Source organism: Bufo gargarizans, unplaced genomic scaffold, assembly GCF_014858855.1.
Source record: "Bufo gargarizans isolate SCDJY-AF-19 unplaced genomic scaffold, ASM1485885v1 original_scaffold_1329_pilon, whole genome shotgun sequence".
NCBI lineage: Eukaryota > Metazoa > Chordata > Amphibia > Anura > Bufonidae > Bufo > Bufo gargarizans.
In genome coordinates this window covers 100,956-121,306 of record NW_025334311.1, presented here as the reverse complement: position 1 = coordinate 121,306, position 20,351 = coordinate 100,956, and the positions used below count along the sequence as shown (strand labels likewise).

The 20,351-nt window shown below is 50.1% G+C and overlaps 1 protein-coding gene across 2 annotated transcripts in view; it reads right to left on the bottom strand.

Moving 5' to 3' along the window:
* Positions 1 to 4,595: 4,595 nt before the first annotated feature.
* LOC122923186 (protein kinase C alpha type) overlaps positions 4,596 to 20,351 on the bottom strand; it is a 104,107-nt gene continuing 88,351 nt past the window's right edge. For both annotated transcript variants that reach the window (XM_044273920.1, XM_044273921.1), the window contains 4 exons: positions 15,790 to 15,870; positions 15,526 to 15,633; positions 11,576 to 11,716; positions 4,596 to 8,924 (listed from right to left, as the gene is read on the bottom strand). In XM_044273920.1, coding sequence (XP_044129855.1) covers positions 8,760 to 8,924; positions 11,576 to 11,716; positions 15,526 to 15,633; positions 15,790 to 15,870 — 495 coding nt within the window. In that variant the 3' untranslated portion in view covers positions 4,596 to 8,759. The remainder of the gene's footprint in view (positions 8,925 to 11,575; positions 11,717 to 15,525; positions 15,634 to 15,789; positions 15,871 to 20,351) is intronic.

The following is a 20,351-nucleotide window of genomic DNA, read 5'->3' as shown; positions in this document are numbered from 1 at the left end:
AGGATTTTACTTTTTCATTCTGTATTTTATCTGACAGTTTATTTTCCTCAGTGAATACAGTGGAGAAAAACTATTTCATAGCTTTGCTTTCTCCTCATCACTCTCTGCAACTCCCCCCTCATCACTCTGTAGAAGGCAGACACCTTCAGATTTATACTTTTTACCATTTATATAATTGATGAACATTTTAGGGTTAGTTTTCCTCTCTTTGGCAATTAATCTCTCTGTCTCTAGTTTGGCTGATTTTATTTGTCTTTTACATATTCTATTTTTTTCCTTATACAGTAGTTTTTCAGTGCTTCCTCGCTATCCTCCTGTTTTAGTGATTTAAATGCTTTCTTTTTGACATTTATTGCTTTCTTTACATTTTTATTTATCCACATAGTTTTTTTCTGGTTCCTTAACCTTTTATTCCTGTAAGGTGTGTACCTCTCACAAATAGAGTTGAGGATTGGTCACTATTTCCCAGGTGTCCCCCGACCTGCATATCTGTTGTTCTGTCAGGTCTATTGGTTAGTACTAAGTCCAGTATGGCCATCCCTGTAGTCGGGTCCTGAACCAGTTGGGAAAGGTTTTTGCCAAGAACCTGTTTCCTTTACGAGATTCACAGGTTTCAGTCTATATCTGGGTAGTTGAAGTCCCCCATAATAACGACCTCATTATGATTGAAGAAAGACCTGCTACAATCAGAAGACAATGAAGTGAAGCCGATCACCTCCAGAAAGATAGAGCAAGATCGGAAGTTTCCAGTGAGCCCTGATACAATCAGAAGACGATGTTCATCTCAAGAAAGGTGAAGGAAGATCTGCAGATGCCCTGCTACAATCAGAAGACAATGAAGTGAAGCCAAGTTACCTGCAAAAACTCCCCGCAAAGTCCCATCCCCGAAAAAAAAGACGTCCTGAAGAAGTTAAAATCTGCCAAGGACCACATTGACTGGCCCAAAGAGAGATGGATCAACATTCTCAAAGCAGAATTGTTTTTCTTGGGTCCAGAGGCTGCAGTTTGTCAGACGCCCCTGAGCACTGAATTCAAGCCACAGTCCACGGTAAAGACCATGGTGGGGCAGAAATCCTGATATGGAGATGTGTCTCAGACCATGGATCAGTGTGAATAGATGAGAATACTGGAGGAGATCATGTTGTCCTATGCCGAAGAAGAAAAGCCCTTGAAGTGGGTGATTGAACACGACAATGACCCAGAACACAGCGGCAACAGACAAGCAGGATGGAGGTGATGGGGCGGCCGCTCAACCCCATAAAGAACTTGTGGGGTGACATAAAAAATGCTGAAGTGTGGAATGCAGACCCATCGTCCTGGACTGGAGACCTGTTCAGGGGGCCAGAAGTCTGTCGGCTCCGAGCAGCACAATAGTCAGGCGGTTCTCAGAAACAATGGTGATGCTGCTAAACATCTGCTTAAATCCATTATCTATCTCTCTCTCTGTGCAGTTTGTAGTAAGGCTGACCTGACATGGTGAACCCCCCAGTGCTGGGAAGTATTAACTGAGGTTCTTCAGCATGGTGGACACAGAGAACATGTTATTTAAGGCACATTAAGAAACTCTGACTTCACTTACCCCTTAAACAGGTAAAAGGTAGGTCAAAACTTCCAGGGTGTTTCTGAGAAAATTATAGCCAAGACTGATATATCACATGACCCCCTTCCCACTGGAAAAACCTGAGCTGGATTCAATATGGCGGCCCAAAAAGTTTCCTGCACCAAATACTGCCGCCTCCCTCACACATTGGAAGTCAACTTTCTACAGATTACACCAGTTGTGCCTCACAGTGTATATAGAGATTCAGAAATAAAGAGGGATTCAGAGATAAAGAGGATCCAGAGACGGACAGAGACAGAGGTCCAAACAGTGATCTTCTGCCCAGAAACAATGATTCAGTACCAGGATGAGGGATCACAATAATGACCACTCATACTGTGGAAGTGATCGCTGCATGTAAATGTGTCTCCTCCACTGAGTGAGCATCCAAAGATGGAAAGAGATCCAGAGATAGCAACTGATCCAGAAATAGAGAGTCAAAAAAGTGAGAAATCTAGGCAGACAGGGTGAGCCTGATAGATGGGGGATCCATTGATTGGAGTCACCTGTGGTAAATTCAGGTGATTGGACATGATGTGGAAGGACACAACCCTGTCTATATAGGACCTCACAGCTGACAATGCATCAGAGCACAGACCAAGCCATGAGGAGGAGAGAACTGCCTGTAGAGCTCAGAGACAGCATTGTGTGGAGGCAAGAGATCTGGAGAAAGGGACAGAGACATTTCTGCTGCACTGACAGTTCCCAGGAGCTCAGCGGCCTCCAGAAGTCTTACATAGAAGAAAAAGCAGGACTCTTCCTAGAGCTGCCGCCCCCCAAACTAAGTAATCAGGGGAGAAAGACCTTGGTAAGAGAGGTGACCAAAAACCCAATGGTCACTTTGGCTGAGCTCCAGAGATCCTGTGTGCAGCTGGGAGAAACTTCCAGAAGGTCGACCATCACTGTAGCCTACACCATCCGGGGCTTTATGGCAGAGGGGCCAGAAATGTCTGGAGGAAACCAGACGCCGCTCATCACCTGCCCAATACCATCCCTACAGTGAAGCATAGTGGTGGAAGCATCTTGTCTAGAAGAAACCAGGCGCCGCTCATCATCAGAGATATTCTTAATGAGAACCTGATCCAGAGCTCTGGAGCTCAGACTGGGCTGAAGGTTCTGGACCGGAGCTCCGGATACCAGACTGGGCTGAAGGTTCTGGACCGGAGCTCCGGATACCAGACTGGGCTGAAGGTTCTGGACCGGAGCTCCGGATACCAGACTGGGCTGAAGGTTCTGGACCGGAGCCCTGGATACCAGACTGGGCTGAAGGTTTTGATCCAGAGCTCCGACTGGGCTGAAGGTTTTGATCCAGAGCTCCGACTGGGCTGAAGGTTCTTATCCAGAGCTCCGGATTCCAGACTGGGCTGAAGGTTTTGATCCAGAGCTCCGGATACCAGACTGGGCTGAAGGTTCTGATCCAGAGCTCCGGAGCTCAGACTGGGCTGAAGGTTCTGGACCGGAGCCCTGGATACCAGACTGGGCTGAAGGTTTTGATCCAGAGCTCCGACTGGGCTGAAGGTTTTGATCCAGAGCTCCGACTGGGCTGAAGGTTCTTATCCAGAGCTCCGGATTCCAGACTGGGCTGAAGGTTTTGATCCAGAGCTCCGGATACCAGACTGGGCTGAAGGTTCTGATCCAGAGCTCCGGGGCTGAAGGTTCTTATCCAGAGCTCCGGATTCCAGACTGGGCTGAAGGTTTTGATCCAGAGCTCCGGAGCTCAGACTGGGCTGAAGGTTTTGATCCAGAGCTCCGGATACCAGACTGGGCTGAAGGTTTTGATCCAGAGCTCCGGATACCAGACTGGGCTGAAGGTTCTGATCCAGAGCTCCGGAGCTCAGACTGGGCTGAAGGTTCTGATCCAGAGTCCTGGAGCTCAGACTGGGCTGAAGGTTTTGATCCAGAGCTTCGGATACCAGACTGGGCTGAAGGTTCTGATCCAGAGCTCCGGAGCTCAGACTGGGCTGAAGGTTCGCCTTACTATAAGACAGTGGCCCTAAGCACACGGCCAGGACAACACAGGATCCAAAGATAAAGAAAGATCCTGCGATAGAGATCCAGAAATCTAGGGAGATTTAGATTGGCAGCTGTACTGTCCCCCCTTTAGTAGTTCCTCCTGGCAAAGATTCCTTCTCTTCATCCTGTCTCGGGCAGCACATCAGGAATCTACAAGCAGTGACTGATCACCTGGAGCAGAAGACATGATGTGTCAACAGAATAGCGACTGCAGCTCGGGATGTGACTGGAGCAGAAGACATGATGTGACAACAGAATAGCGACTGCAGCTCTGGATGTGACTGGAGCAGAAGACATGATGTGACAGCAGCTCTGGATGTGAATGGAGCAGAAGACATGATGTGACAAAATTGTGACTGCAGCTCTGGGTGTGACTGGAGTAGAAGACATGATGTGACAGAAGACTTGTGACTGCAGCTCTTGATGTGACTGGAGTAGAAGACGTGATGTGACAGAAGAATTGTGACTGCAGCTCTGGGTGTGACTGAAGCAGAAGACATGATGTGACAGCAGAATAGTGACTGCAGCTCTGGATGTGAATGGAGCAGAAGACATGATGCGACAGAATTGTGACTGCAGCTCTAGGTGTGACTGGAGTAGAAGACATGATGTGACAGAAGACTTGTGACTGCAGCTCTGGGTGTGACTGGAGCAGAAGACATACTGTGACTGCAGCTCTGGGTGTGACTGGAGTAGAAGACATGATGTGACAGAAGACTTGTGACTGCATCTCTTGGTGTGACTAGAGTAGAAGATGTGATGTGACAGAAGAATAGTGCCTGCAGCTCTGGGTGTGACTGGAGTAGAAGACATGATGTGACAAGACTTGTGACTGCAGCTCTGGGTGTGACTGGAGTAGAAGATGTGGTGTGACAGCAGAATAGTGCCTGCAGCTCTGGGTGTGATTGGAGTTTAATAGATGATATGTGCCCAATATTTCTGGAGACATCCGCCGGACACCACCACAAACACATCACACGGATACCAACAAGAGGAGTTTATTGAAAAGACATTGCTTGGGTTACATGTATTGGAAGCTAATGTAATGGGGGCGTGATTAATAACTATACCCCCCCACCGGGCAACAGTCCGCCTCACTGTCCACATGATACAGGCACCGCCCCATGTACGCTAATAGAGCTGACGTCACTGGCTACACCCAGGTCCCCACAAATGTCCCTTGTGCCTAGAAAGCAGCGGATTCATCTACACAGCGGACACCAGGGGGCGACACCTCGACTCCGCAATCTGAGCCAGAGATTCACAGTAAAGCATCATTCAGATTAAGATGAGCAGGATGGGGGTGGGGTGGGGTCGGGTGTGTGGCCCCTGCGGGTGCTGACAGACCCCCTGCACCCAATCTCTATGCTAGAGTTAAAAATGTAAAAAAATGAAATAAAAAAACCCTCCCATGTAAACTCAAGCATCTTAGTTACTGGTGCTGGAAACCACAAACAAGCTGCTGTTGACAGATCTCATCTTCTCTTAGGCCTCTATAGTGTATAATGGTGTCCTGCTGTGAACGAGATGTGGCGGTATTAACACTATAATACTACCTGCAGCCCAGTTACACTATAATACTCCCACTGTGGATCCATCGTATTATTATACTCCCTCGTCGCACTATTTACACTCTAATACTCGCTCGTGGCACCATTTACACTAGAATACTCCCCCGTGGAACCATTTACACTAGAATATTCCCCCGTGTCACCATTTACACTAGAATACTCCCCCGTGGAACCATTTACACTAGAATACTCCCCGTGGAACCATTTACACTAGAATATTCCCCCGTGTCACCATTTACACTAGAATATCCCCCATGGCACCATTTACACTAGAATACTCCCCGTGGCACCATTTATACTAGAATACTCCCCCGTGGCACTATTTACACTAGAATACTCCCCCGTGGCACTATTTACACTAGAATACTCCCCCGTGGCACTATTTACACTAGAATACTCCCCCGTGGCACTATTTACACTAGAATACTCCCCTGTGGCACAATTTACACTATAATACTCCCCTGTGGCACCATTTATACTAGAATACTCCCCCGTGGCACCATTTATACTAGAATACTCCCCCGTGGCACTATTTACACTATAATACTCCCCTGTGGCACCATTTATACTAGAAAACTCCCCCGTGGCACCATTTATACTAGAATACTCCCCCGTGGCACTATTTACACTATAATACTCCCCTGTGGCACCATTTATACTAGAATACTCCCCCGTGGCACCATTTACACTAGAATACTCCCCCGTGGCACTATTTACACTATAATACTCCCCTGTGGCACCATTTATACTAGAATACTCCCCCGTGTCACCATTTACACTATAATACTCCCCTGTGGCACCATTTATACTATAATACTCCCCTGTGGCACCATTTATACTAGAATACTCCCCCGTGTCACCATTTACACTAGAATATCCCCCATGGCACCATTTACACTAGAATACTCCCCGTGGCACCATTTATACTAGAATACTCCCCCGTGGCACTATTTACACTAGAATACTCCCCCGTGGCACTATTTACACTAGAATACTCCCCTGTGGCACAATTTACACTATAATACTCCCCTGTGGCACCATTTATACTAGAATACTCCCCCGTGGCACCATTTATACTAGAATACTCCCCCGTGGCACTATTTACACTAGAATACTCCCCCGTGGCACAATTTACACTATAATACTCCCCTGTGGCACCATTTATACTAGAATACTCCCCCGTGGCACCATTTACACTAGAATACTCCCCCGTGGCACTATTTACACTAGACTACTCCCCTGTGGCACAATTTACACTATAATACTCCCCCGGGCACCATGTACTCTATAATACTCCCTCATGGCATCATTTATACTAGAATACTCCCCCGTGGCACCATTTACATTCTAATACTCCCCCGGGCACCACGTACTCTATAATACTCCCTCATGGCACCATTTATACTAGAATACTCCCCCGTGGCACCATTTACACTAGAATACTCCCCCGTGGCACTATTTACACTAGACTACTCCCCTGTGGCACAATTTACACTATAATACTCCCCCGGGCACCATGTACTCTATAATACTCCCTCATGGCATCATTTATACTAGAATACTCCCCCGTGGCACCATTTACATTCTAATACTCCCCCGGGCACCACGTACTCTATAATACTCCCTCATGGCACCATTTATACTAGAATACTCCCCTGTGGCACCATTTACATTCTAATACTCCCCCTGTGGCCCTGCTCTTTAACCCGTCGATACCCACTGCAGATATATCAGACGTCATGCAGTAATTGTGCGATTCGGATGCCCGTGTGATAAGCAGGCTGCCCTTGGGCATTGACACAATCAATAAGCTGGATAAGATCCGTCAAGAGCAGCATATACTGACAGTTTCCACACAGTGAAATTACACGGATGCCGGCGTCTACATTCAGTGACATTACTACGAGCTCTAAGGTTAGTATTTAAGTGCAGGGCGTATGAGAGTGGATGATGGGGGCAGTTATTCGACTGCAGCCCCCCCTCCCCCATATACTACATCATCATAATCCCTGCCCCTCCTCCACATGATTTCCTGTGCGGCCTGGAGGGGCAGTATAGCAGAGCTCGTCAGTGTACGCTCCTAAAGGGGAACTCTTACAGCTACGAACCCAAAGGGGGAGAAAAGTGTGGTGCAGGCCTAGACCACCACCTATACAGGGGGAGGAGGGGTCACTCACTCAGCTGACGGCATTGCTGGGGCTTGTAGTTCCCCAGCAGCGCAGTAAAGTCATCCCTGCCTTAAACCATTAGAATCTGTGGAATTTGCTCATGGCTGAACTGTAAATTTCCCCAGAGAAGGCCATGCTGAGAGTTGTAGTTCCACAGCAGCCGAACCGTCTCTGATCTATGGACAGAGTGATGACATCATCATGTTTTATTATTTGATCTATGGACAGAGTGATGACATCATCATGTTTTATTATTTGGCATTATGTGATGCAACAAATCCGTTTTTAAGGGGGTGGAGCCAAAAAACTGGGTGGAATCTAATTTTGGCACAAATCTCAGAATTTTCTCAAAATCTCATATTTTTTTTTTTACTGCAAGTTCAAAAAAAGAAATTTGAGCAGAAAATCTTATGATTATGGCAGATTCCTTCATGCAAAGCCGCCGCTCCTGCATGCACCGCCCCTCCGCATGCACCGCCCTCGCCAACATGCAACCGCGCAAAACAGCAGAAAAAAGAAAAAAAAAATGGCGGAGAAAGTGAAATGACCGGTATAGAAATATAGAAGAACCTTCTAGAACGTTCCGGGCACCGAGCGCGATGTCAAGAAGACGTTGCCGTAGAAACAAGGAGTCAAAAAGTTCTGAAAAAATTATTCTGAAAAACACATAAAAAAACTACACAAACATAAAAATAAGCAAAAAAAAAATAACAAAAAACGTAAACTAAATCACAGGAAGATCGGAAGGAAACAGAGATTTTTTTTTCCAAATATATAAAAATTTTGGGGTCACGAAGATCAGGAGAGAGAAAATCTGCTAAAAACATGCGGAAAAAATCAAATCGCCCCCCTGCAAAAAAAATTACGAAAAATTACCCCAAAAATGCAAAAACATCTCTATTTCAATTTTAATTAATACGACTTTGCCGCACAGTACCTTCATGTAGTAAATCAGTCGCGCCGGCCGCCATGTTTGACAGCGGCGCGCCCCGAGACCCTGGATTATTATTTGACATGATTTATTTATTTTATTTTTTGGGGGGGGGTCGTTATTTGCCCCCCCCCCCCGAATGGCGGCAGATCATTTGGCCTGTAGTAAAGTATCGTACTGATCGCATCGTTCGTACCGTCTCTGCGGCGCCGCGGGGATAACAGGAAGAGGTCGTGAGCGCAACGCTTAGCCTTTTCCTTCCTGATGACGGACAAGTCCAGTGCTTCTCTGCGCTCCCCGCGCCGGTCGGACGCGCAGCATTCTCTAGAATATGACATTCAGTATTTTTTTTTTCTGTTTTTAACCCTAAAATTTTCAGAAATTATTATTTTTTAGTTTACACTTTTTTGTACATGGCAACCTCCTAAATGGCAGGGCTAGCGCGTTTCCTCCGGAGCGTCTGGCAGTCCGTGGGGTCACGCCACGCTCAGGAGGCTGGGGTGTACAAAGAGCGGGTTGATGTAGGAGAAGCCCTCGAAGTCGGCCTGGTCGATGTTGGCGATGACCAGCTGGTCGGGGGGCGTCAGGACGGGCTGGCCTCTCGTGAAGAACTTGTCGAAGTTTTCGGCTCCTTTGCCGCACTGCGGGGGGGGAGGAAAACAAGAAGTGGTTACAGCTGGGGGCGTCACACGACACAGTGTCAGGCATCAGGCAGCACTTGGGGGACGCCCCCCGGTGGTCACTGCTGGATTCTGAGACGCTCCCTGTAAACAACGTCTCCTTCCCGCCGCCTCGCTAATTGAAGGGCAGGCGCACAGCAGTCTTCAAGGAGAAAGCCGCCGGCGTAGAAGATGGCTCCAATCCTTAAAGGGGCACTCCACTGTGAAATGTCTGGGGAGGAGCCTGACTCTTTAGTTTCATGCTCCACCCCCTCAGCTCTATCCGGAGTGTTCCTTTAATTATGACTTAAAGGGGCGCCTCCCCCGCTGTCTGCACTTTGCTGCTGACATCAGTGGTGGCGGATCACGCGGGAGTGACGGGGCTGTGATCACACCTCAGCTTTATATAGAGGTATGAAGATCGCAGCCGCCGCCCGCTCGGGACGCCACACACTTCATAGGTGCAGATCCGGCTGTGAGCAGAGGGTTATATACAGATGGAATCTCCGTATCCAGCGTCACATCATGTCTCATACTCTAGTCACATCCGGGGCTGAGGCCGTTGGGCTTCTATTATAACATGTCCTTTACTCCAGTTAGACCAAGAGCTGCAGCTGCCGAGCTGAAGTCATGGATCGACTTGACATCATATCTTGTGCTCCAGTCACACGCAGAGCTGCGGTCACAATTCTGCTGGATACCACCTCGATAGAGGCACCTGGGAGATGTGATGTCTTCAAGCCGGAGAGTGACAAGAAAAAAAGCTGAAATGTGGAGGCTGCTCTAGAAGTGACTGGAGTATGAGACAAGATATAACATTAGAATAGTGACTGCAGCTCGGGATGTGACTGGAAAATAAGACATGATGTAAAGCAGAACAGTTAATGCAGCTCTGGAAGTGACTAAAGTATTAAAGATGATATAACAGCAGAATAGTGACTGCAGCTCGGGATGTGACTGGAAAATAAGGCATGATGTAAAGGAGAAAAGTTAACGCAGCTCTGGAAGTGACTAAAGTATTAAAGATGATATAACTGCAGAATATTAATTGCAGCTCCGCATGTGACTTAAGTAATAATGCATGATGTAACTTCAGCTCTGGATGGGACTGGAGTAAGATGCATGCTGTAACTGCAGCTCTGGATAGGACTGGAGTATGAGACATGTTGTAACTGCAGCTCTGGATAAGACTGGAGTATGAGGCATGATGCAACTGTAGGTCTGGGTGGGACTGGAGTATAAGGCATGATGGGACAGGAGTATGAGGCATGATGTAACTGCAGCTCTGGATGGGACTGGAGTATGAGGCATGATGTAAGTGCAGCTCTGGATGGGACTGGAGTATAAGGCATGAGGTAACTGCAGCTCTAGATGGGACTGGAGTATGAGGCATAAGGTAACTGCAGCTCTGGGTGGGACTGGAGAATGAGGCATAAGGTAATTGCAGTTCTGGATGGGACTGGAGTAAGATGCATGATGTAACTGCAGCTCTGGATGGGACTGGAGTATGAGACATGTTGTAACTGCAGCACGGGATGTGACTGGAGAATGAGGCATGAGGTAACTGCAGCTCTGGATGGGCCTGGAGTATGAGGCATGAGGTAACTGCAGCTCTGGATAGGACTGGAGTGTATGAGGCATGATGTAACTGCAGGTCTGGATGGGCCTGGAGTATGAGGCATGAGGTAACTGCAGCTCTGGATGGGCCTGGAGTATGAGGCATGAGGTAACTGCAGCTCTGGATAGGACTGGAGAGTATGAGGCATGATGTAACTGCAGCTCTGGATGGGACAGGAGTATGAGGCATGATGTAACTGCAGCTCTGGATGGGACTGGAGTATGAGGCATGCGGTAACTGCAGCTCTGGATGGGACTGGAGTATGAGGCATGAGGTAACTGCAGCTCTGGATAGGACTGGAGTGTATGAGGCATGATGTAACTGCAGGTCTGGATGGGACAGGAGTATGAGGCATGATGTAACTGCAGCTCTGGATGGGACTGGAGTATGAGGCATGCGGTAACTGCAGCTCTGGATGGGACTGGAGTATGAGGCATGAGGTAACTGCAGCTGTGGATGGGCCTGGAGTATGAGGCATGAGGTAACTGCAGGTCTGGATGGGACTGGAGTATGAGACATGTTGTAACTGCAGCTCTGGATGTGACTGGAGTATGAGGCATGAGGTAACTGCAGCTCTGGATGGGACTGGAGTAGGATGCATGAGGTAACTGCAGCTCTGGATGGGACTGGAGTAGGATGCATGATGGGCCAGGAGTATGAGGCATGATGTAACTGCAGCTCTGGATGGGACTGGAGTATGAGACGTGATGTAACTGCAGCTCTGGATGGGACTGGAGTATGAGGCATGAGGTAACTGCAGCTCTGGATGGGACTGGAGTAGGATGCATGAGGTAACTGCAGCTCTGGATGGGACTGGAGTAAGATGCATGATGGGACAGGAGTATGAGGCATGATGTAACTGCAGCTCTGGATGAGACTGGAGTATGAGACGTGATGTAACTGCAGCTCTGGATGGGACTGAGTATGAGGCACGATGCAGCTAAAGATCAGGACGGATTGAGCGCAGCAGAGGAGCTGGGGCCCCCATCACGCCTTTAGGGCCCCGTGTACTCACCACCTTTGGCTTGAATGGTGGCTGTATCTCCCTGTTTTCCAGCTTCTCCCAGTCGATCCTCCTGAAGAAGGCGTGCTCTCTAATGTCTCTCTCGCCCTCCGGACCGCACCCCAGACGCTTCACCGGGTGTTTCGTCATCAGCTGTGAGTGAAGACATTAAAAAACGGTTAAACACAAACCTAATCCTGTGTGTCAGTCTTCACTGTCGGGCTGGGATTGTATTCATATGAAACAGGAAGCTCAGGATGAACCTTCCCACCTATTGGCTGACCACACGTTGGCTCCTCCTCCTCTATATGTTATTTCCAATCATATTTCGTCGCCTAATTCCAAGCATTTTAGCAGCGATGATAAGAGGACGCCATTATGTGCGTTCTCTCCGTGGCTGTAAATCCGCCATCTCAGTGATGGATATGAACACGTGCGGCTGACGGGGTCCAGGGAGGTGTAACCCTTTCCTCTCTGTCTGCGTGGAGGAGCTGAGCTCAGGCGTCGTCCACAGACACGGAAGGGTTAACCTGCCGCCTGAGCATTTAATAGTTGCTATGGAAACGCGGAGATGAAATTCAGCGCCTGTCCTGCGGAGCCGTCGCCAGTCACGGAGAAAGAACGCAATTTAACGGTAAGCGCGGTCACCTCGCATCACTGAGAAGCGCCAGACCCCGATATCAAGGCAGGTCATCTACTCTATTCAAGACCTCTGCTTGTTGTCAGTGAAAGGAGACATTCCAGAGTCCTGCTCCTATACTGTCATATGGCACCCCTAGAAAATAATGTGACCGTAAGGACATGGTAACTAAGGGGTGTCCCGGAATTAGCATCACAGGTTCTTCAGGCTTGTAATCAGTCCTTCTGCCTAAGTAGAGGATGAAAGTATTCGCTGTGCCGTATGGTGTCATGGCGGGCACCGCACCGAACATGGGCCGAGGAAAACAAAGGAGGTTAGAGGTGAAGGCTATGAGAAGTCTCCAAACAGCTGGATGTTCCTGTTACTACAGTTACACATATTATTCAGAGGTTCAAGCTCTATAGGACTGTAGCCAACCTCCCTGGACATGGCCGCAAGAGGAAAATTGATGACAAATTGAAGAGAAGGATAATACAAATGGTAACCGAAGAGCCCAGAACAATTTCTAAAGAGATTACTGGTGAACTCCAAGGACAAGGCACCTCAGAGTCGGATCGCTCTGATCGTCGCTGCCTTAGCCAAAGTGGACTTAATGGCAGACGACCGAGGAAGCAAATCGTAAACAAATCGAGACTGGAATTTGCCAAAATGCACATTCACAAGCCACTGAGCTTCTGCGAGAAGGTCCTCAGGACAGAGGAGACAAAACTAGGGCTTTTTGGCCCATCAGCTGTATGGACAAATGTGCATGGCCTATTCTCAGGATGAGAAGAACGGAAAAATAACGGTGACGTGACCTCGCTCGTGTGTCTCTTGGCTGTTAGGTTGTCTAGTACAAGGCGTCACCTCGTCATAAATTAGGCGCATCTACGGCAGTCCTTGCCCCTGGCGGGCTGTTTCCAGGTATAAATGTTATTAAAGGGGTTGTCTCATCATTGACAATGGGGGCATTTCGCTAGGATATGCCCCCATTGTCTTATAGGTGCAGGTCCCACCACTGGGACCCGCACCTATGTCGAGAACGGAGCCCCGCAAGTGAAGGAGGGCGCACTGCTCATGCGCAGCCGCCCTCCGTTCATTTTATATGGGGCCGGCGGTGGGACCCGCACCTATGAGACAATGGGGGCATATCCTAGCGATATGCCCCCATTGTCCATGATGAGACAACCCCTATAAATGTAAAGGGGCTGGGGTCCCGGCCTGCCATGGCCCCCGACACGGCCAACTGGCGACTGTGCTGCCCAGTGTCAGAAAGCTTTGTCTCAGCTGCAGGTCATGGGTCGTCCAACAGGATAACGACCCAAAATACACAATGAAAAACATCCAAGAACGGCTGAGGGCGAAGCACTGGTCCGAAGTGTCGGAGCCCGGATCTAAATCCTACTGAACTTCTGTAGAAGACGCTGAGGCTGAAGTCTGGAGGAGACATCTGGAGCAGTGGGCACAAGGAGCGGCCAAATACCTGTGGACGGGGACAGAAGTCTCCCCGAGAGGCACAGGAATCGCCGGATTGCCGCATACGGTTGTGGGAACCATGACTTGTGTCCGGGGTCATTAGTCGCTTGGCCACCATCAGTTACTACTGTGACCTTTGTGTAGTCTCCAGAGGTCGCACAACGATTTTTGCAGAAGAGTAAATTTAGAGTATTTTTACCCGAGGAAGTGAACAAAAGTTGCGGTAATTCAAAAACATAATACGTAGCCTGCACTTCTGTGGCAGATTCTGTCTAAAGACCAGACAGAAAAGCCTCATACGCAGCACTTGTGTCCGGTAAGAAGACAGGATCCCGAGCGGAAACTGAACGGATCCCATCATAGTCGGTGGAGTCTGTTCAGCTTCTTTCCTGTGGGGTGACAGGAGGGGGGGAGCAGGGTCACTAGTGGGGTGACAGGAGGGGGGGAGCAGGGTCACTAGTGGGGTGATAGAAGGGGGGAGCAGGGTCACTAGTGAGGTGACAGGAGGAGGGGGGAGCAGGGTCACTAGTGGGGTGACAGGAGGGGGAGCAGGGTCACTAGTGAGGTGACAGGAGGAGGGGGGAGCAGGGTCACTAGTGGGGTGACAGGAGGGGGAGCAGGGTCTCTAGTGGGGTGACAGGAGGAGGGGGGAGCAGGGTAACTAGTGGGGTGATAGAAGGGGGGAGCAGGGTTACTAGTGGGGTGACAGGAGGAGGGGGAGCAGGATCACTAATGGGGTGATAGGAGGAATGGGGAGCAGGATCACTAATGGGGTGACGGGAGGAGGGGGAGCAGGGTCACTAGTGGGGTGATAGAAGGGGGAGCAGGGTCACTAGTGGGGTGATAGAAGGGGGAGCAGGGTCACTAGTGGGGTGACAGGAGGAGGGGAGCAGGGTCACTAGTGGGGTGACAGGAGGAGGGGGGAGCAGGGTCACTAGTGGGGTGATAGGAGGAGGGGGGAGCAGGGTCACTAGTGGGGTGACAGGAGGGAGCAGGGTCACTAGTGGGGTGATAGGAGGAGGGGGGAGCAGGGTCACTAGTGGGTTGACAGAAGGATGAAGAGCAGGGTCACTAGTGGGGTGACAGGAGGAGGGGGAGCAGGGTCACTAGTGGGGTGACAGGAGGAGGGGGGAGCAAGGTTACTAGTGGGGTGACAGGAGGAGGGGGGGAGCAGGGTTACTAGTGGGGTGACAGGAGGAGGGGGAGCAGGGTTACTAGTGGGAAGACAGGAGGAGGGGAGGAGCAGGGTTACTAGTGGGGTGACAGGAGGAGGGGGGAGCAGGGTTACTAGTGGGGTGACAGGAGGAGGGGGGAGCAGGGTTACTAGTGGGGTGACAGGAGGAGGGGAGAGAAAGGTCACTAGTGGGGTGACAGGAGGAGGGGGAGCAGGGTCACCGGGGGTCAGTCACATGAGTCTGCGGCTCCTTACCCCTCCAGCGGCCCTGTCATGTTTCCCAAGGTCCTCGGGTAGGGCGCCCCGCTCTCCAAACTACAGCCAGCCCGGCCCCTCCTCCTTCCAGCTCCCGCCGGCTTGCCCTGCTGCAGGACCTGTATATATATATCTATACCAACCAATAACAAAGCTCCTTGCTGTAAGAAGCTCTGCTATTGGTTATTTCAGGACAGGAAGCATCGCTGCGCTCCTGCGCCGCTCACAGCGATCACTGCACTGATGAATGTAAGGGAAAAGTCTAAGACGTATTGGTACGCCTTAGATTTTTTTAAGAGAGTAAACCGCCTGAACAGGCGTCTATGACGCTTGTACAGGCGTTATTGCGACCTCTGGTAGTCTCAGAGGATTGTCTATAGTAATACACTGTAACAACCCCTCAGCAGCACTAGGTCAGGGTGGCAGGCAGATCCTTACCCCTTTACATATGGACACGGCCTCCTTCGACATGGATTTCGGATAAGAGACGTTATGTTCCATGATCGACTGGAAGAGCTCATCCTCATCCTCGCCATCAAACGGGGGCTGCAAAAAGAAGCAGAAGGGGGGGGGGGGGGGGGGGAGTCACAGTGGGTTCACAATCACAATTTTCCAAGTATTTTGCAACCGTGCTGTAAAGTGAGATAACTGTGGTGCAGACACGAACGGCTGAACCTGGCGGAGATAACATGGTGCACTCACCTGACCCGCCAGCATCTCGTAGAGCAGAACCCCGTACGCCCACCAATCCACAGACTTTCCGTACGGCTGATAGGCGATAATCTGCAGAGGAGAGAGAGCAGAGCGTCACTGTCACAACCCTACAGCGAGCGACTACATGTTATAGGCACCACCACCCCTGACTGCAAACAAACAGCTGATAACAGGGAGCAATAGACTGTATTCTCCTGTCCTACAGTCATCCTCTGCCCTGAAATGTCTGATAACAGGAGGCAATAGACTGTATTCTCCTGTCTTACAGTCATCCTCTCCCCTGAAATGGCTGATAACAGGGGGCAATAGACTGTATTCCCCTGTCCTACAGTCATCCTGTCCCCTGAAATGGCTGATAACAGGGAGCAATAGACTGTATTCTCCTGTCCTACAGTCATCCTCTCCCCTGAAATGGCTGATAACAGGAGGCAATAGACTGTATTCTCCTGTCCTACAGTCATCCTCTCCCCTGAAATGGCTAATAACAGGGAGTAATAGACTGTATTCTCCTGTCCTACAGTCATCCTCTCCCCTGAAATGGCTGATAACAGGGGGCAATAGACTGTATTCTCCTGTCCTACAGTCATCCTCTCCCCTGACATGGCTGATAACAGGGAGCAATAGACTGTATTCTCCTGTCCTACAGTCATCCTCTCCCCTGAAATCTCTGATAACAGGGAGCAATAGACTGTATTCTCCTGTCCTACAGTCATCCTCTCCCCTGAAATGACTGATAACAGGGAGCAATAGACTGTATTCTCCTGTCCTACAGTCATCCTCTCCCCTGAAATGGCTGATAACAGGGGGCAATAGACTGTATTCTCCTGTCCTACAGTCATCCTCTCCCCTGACATGGCTGATAACAGGGAGTAATAGACTGTATTCTCCTGTCCTACAGTCATCCTCTCCCTGACATGGCTGATAACAGGGAGCAATAGACTGTATTCTCCTGTCCTACAGTCATCCTCTCCCCTGAAATGGCTGATAACAGGGAGCAATAGACTGTATTCTCCTGTCCTACAGTCATCCTCTCCCCTGACATGGCTGATAACAGGGAGTCAATAGACTGTATTCTCCTGTCCTACAGTCATCCTCTCCCCTGACATGGCTGATAACAGGGAGCAATAGACTGTATTCTCCTGTCCTACAGTCATCCTCTCCCCTGAAATGGCTGATAACAGGGAGCAATAGACTGTATTCTCCTGTCCTACAGTCATCCTCTCCCCTGAAATGGCTGATAACAGGGAGCAATAGACTGTATTCTCCTGTCCTACAGTCATCCTCTCCCCTGAAATGGCTGATAACAGGGAGGCAATAGACTGTATTCTCCTGTCCTACAGTCATCCTCTCCCCTGAAATGGCTGATAACAGGGAGCAATAGACTGTATTCTCCTGTCCTACAGTCATCCTCTCCCCTGAAATGGCTGATAACAGGGAGCAATAGACTGTATTCTCCTGTCCTACAGTCATCCTCTCCCCTGAAATGGCTGATAACAGGGAGCAATAGACTGTATTCTCCTGTCCTACAGTCATCCTCTCCCCTGAAATGGCTGATAACAGGGAGGCAATAGACTGTATTCTCCTGTCCTACAGTCATCCTCTCCCCTGAAATGGCTGATAACAGGGAGCAATAGACTGTATTCTCCTGTCCTACAGTCATCCTCTCCCCTGAAATGGCTGATAACAGGGAGCAATAGACTGTATTCTCCTGTCCTACAGTCATCCTCTCCCCTGAAATGGCTGATAACAGGAGGCAATAGACTGTATTCTCCTGTCCTACAGTCATCCTCTCCCCTGACATGGCTGATAACAGGGAGCAATAGACTGTATTCTCCTGTCCTACAGTCATCCTCTCCCTGACATGGCTGATAACAGGGAGCAATAGACTGTATTCTCCTGTCCTACAGTCATCCTCTCCCCTGAAATGGCTGATAACAGGAGGCAATAGACTGTATTCTCCTGTCCTACAGTTTTCCTCTCCCCTGAAATGGCTGATAACAGGAGGCAATAGGCTGTATTCTCCTGTCCTACAGTCATCCTCTGCCCTGAAATGGCTGATAACAGGGAGCAATAGACTGTATTCTCCTGTCCTACAGTCATCCTCTCCCCTGAAATGGCTGATAACAAGGAGCAATAGACTGTATTCTCCTGTCCTACAGTCATCCTGTCCCCTGAAATGGCTGATAACAGGGGCAATAGACTGTATTCTCCTGTCCTACAGTCATCCTCTCCCCTGAAATGGCTGATAACAGGGAGCAATAGACTGTATTCTCCTGTCCTACAGTCATCCTCCCCCTCTGAAATGGCTGATAACAGGGGCAATAGACTGTATTCTCCTGTCCTACAGTCATCCTCTCCCCTGAAATGGCTGATAACAGGGGGCAATAGACTGTATTCTCCTGTCCTACAGTCATCCTCTCCCCTGAAATGGCTGATAACAGGGAGCAATAGACTGTATTCACCTGTCCTACAGTCATCCTCTCCCCTGAAATGGCTGATAACAGGGGGCAATAGACTGTATTCACCTGTCCTACAGTCATCCTCTCCCCTGAAATGGCTGATAACAGGGAGCAATAGACTGTATTCTGCTGTCCTACAGTCATCCTCTCCCCTGAAATGGCTGATAACATGGAGCAATAGACTGTATTCTCCTGTCCTACAGTCATCCTCTCTCCTGAAATGGCTGATAACAGGGGGAAATAGCTTCTCCACATCCTCACATCCTGGGACCTCGTTCTTCAGTTCCGAACTTTCAATGATTACCTGAGCACACCCTACTACCACTACTACCCCCTCTATCTCACAGGAAGCATTGATGAACCCTGACAGAAAACAGGGGCCATGGAGATTTATGTGCTGCCATTGTCAGGACTCTGTTCTGCAGACATCTGAGGATCCGCCACCAGCCCCTACCCCTGCAGCCGCCACATGGTGACACGCAGCTCTCTGCCCTTTCATCCTGCACCAGACGGCAGAGGAAGTGACAGGTGAGAGCGAAGTGCGACGACGATAATTACTACTCGATATAGAAGCAGGAGGAAGTCATGAGCCCCGCGTTCCCATCACTCACGGCACATGGAAAGAACGCATAGACAACACGATCCCCACCGGAAACTGGGAGAGAACACATTGACAACATAATCCGCACTGACAACACATGGAGAGAACGCACCGACAACACAATCCCTGCTGCCCCCGACACATGGAGAGAACGCACCGACAACACGATCCCTGCTGCCGACACATGGAGAGAAGGCACCGCCACACGATCCCTGCTACACCCGAGACATGGAGAGAACGCACCAACACGATCCCTGCTGCCCTCTGCACATGGAGAGAACACACCGACAACGCGATCCCTGCTGCCCCCGACACATGGAGAGAACGCACCAACACGATCCCTGCTGCCCTCTGCACATGGAGAGAACACACCGACAACACGATCCCTGCTGCCCTCTGCACATGGAGAGAATGCACCGATAACACGATCCCTGCTGCCCCTGACACATGGAGAGAACGCACCGACAACACGATCCCTGCTGCCCCTGACACATGGAGAGAACGCACACACAACACGATCCCTGCTGCCGACACATGGAGAGAACGCACAGCCACACGATCCCTGCTGCCCTCTGCACATGGAGAGAACGCACCGACAACACGATCCCTGCTGCCCTCTGCACATGGAGAGAACGCACCGATAACACGATCCCTGCTGCCCCCGACACATGGAGAGAACGCACCGACAACACGATCCCTGCTGCCCCGACAAATGGAGAGAACGCACCAACACGATCCCTGCTGCCCCTGACACATGGAGAGAACGCACACACAACACGATCCCTGCTGCCGACACATGGAGAGAACGCACAGCCACACGATCCCTGTTACACCCGAGACATGAAGAGAACGCACCAACACGATCCCTGCTGCCCTCTGCACATGGAGAGAACACACCGACAACACGATCCCTGCTGCCCTCTGCACATGGAGAGAACGCACCGACAACACGATCCCTGCTGCCCCGACACATGGAGAGAACGCACCGACAACACGATCCCTGCTGCCCCTGACACATGGAGAGAACGCACCCACAACACGATCCTTGCTGCCCTCTGCACATGGAGAGAATGCACCGACACGATCCCTGCTGCCCTCTGCACATGAAGAGAACGCACCGACAACACGATCCCTGCTGCCCTCTGCACATGGAGAGAATGCACCGACAACACGATCCCTGCTGCCCCCGACACACAGAGAAAACGCACCGACAACACGATCCCTGCTGCCGACACATGGAGAGAAGGCACCGCCACACGATCCCTGCTACACCCGAGACATGGAGAGAACGCACCAACGCGATCCCTGCTGCCCTCTGCACATGGAGAGAACACACCAACAACACGATCCCTGCTACCCCCGACACATGGAGAGAACGCACCAACACGATCCCTGCTGCCCTCTGCACATGGAGAGAACACACCGACAACACGATCCCTGCTGCCCCCGACACATGGAGAGAACGCATCAACATGATCCCTGCTGCCCTC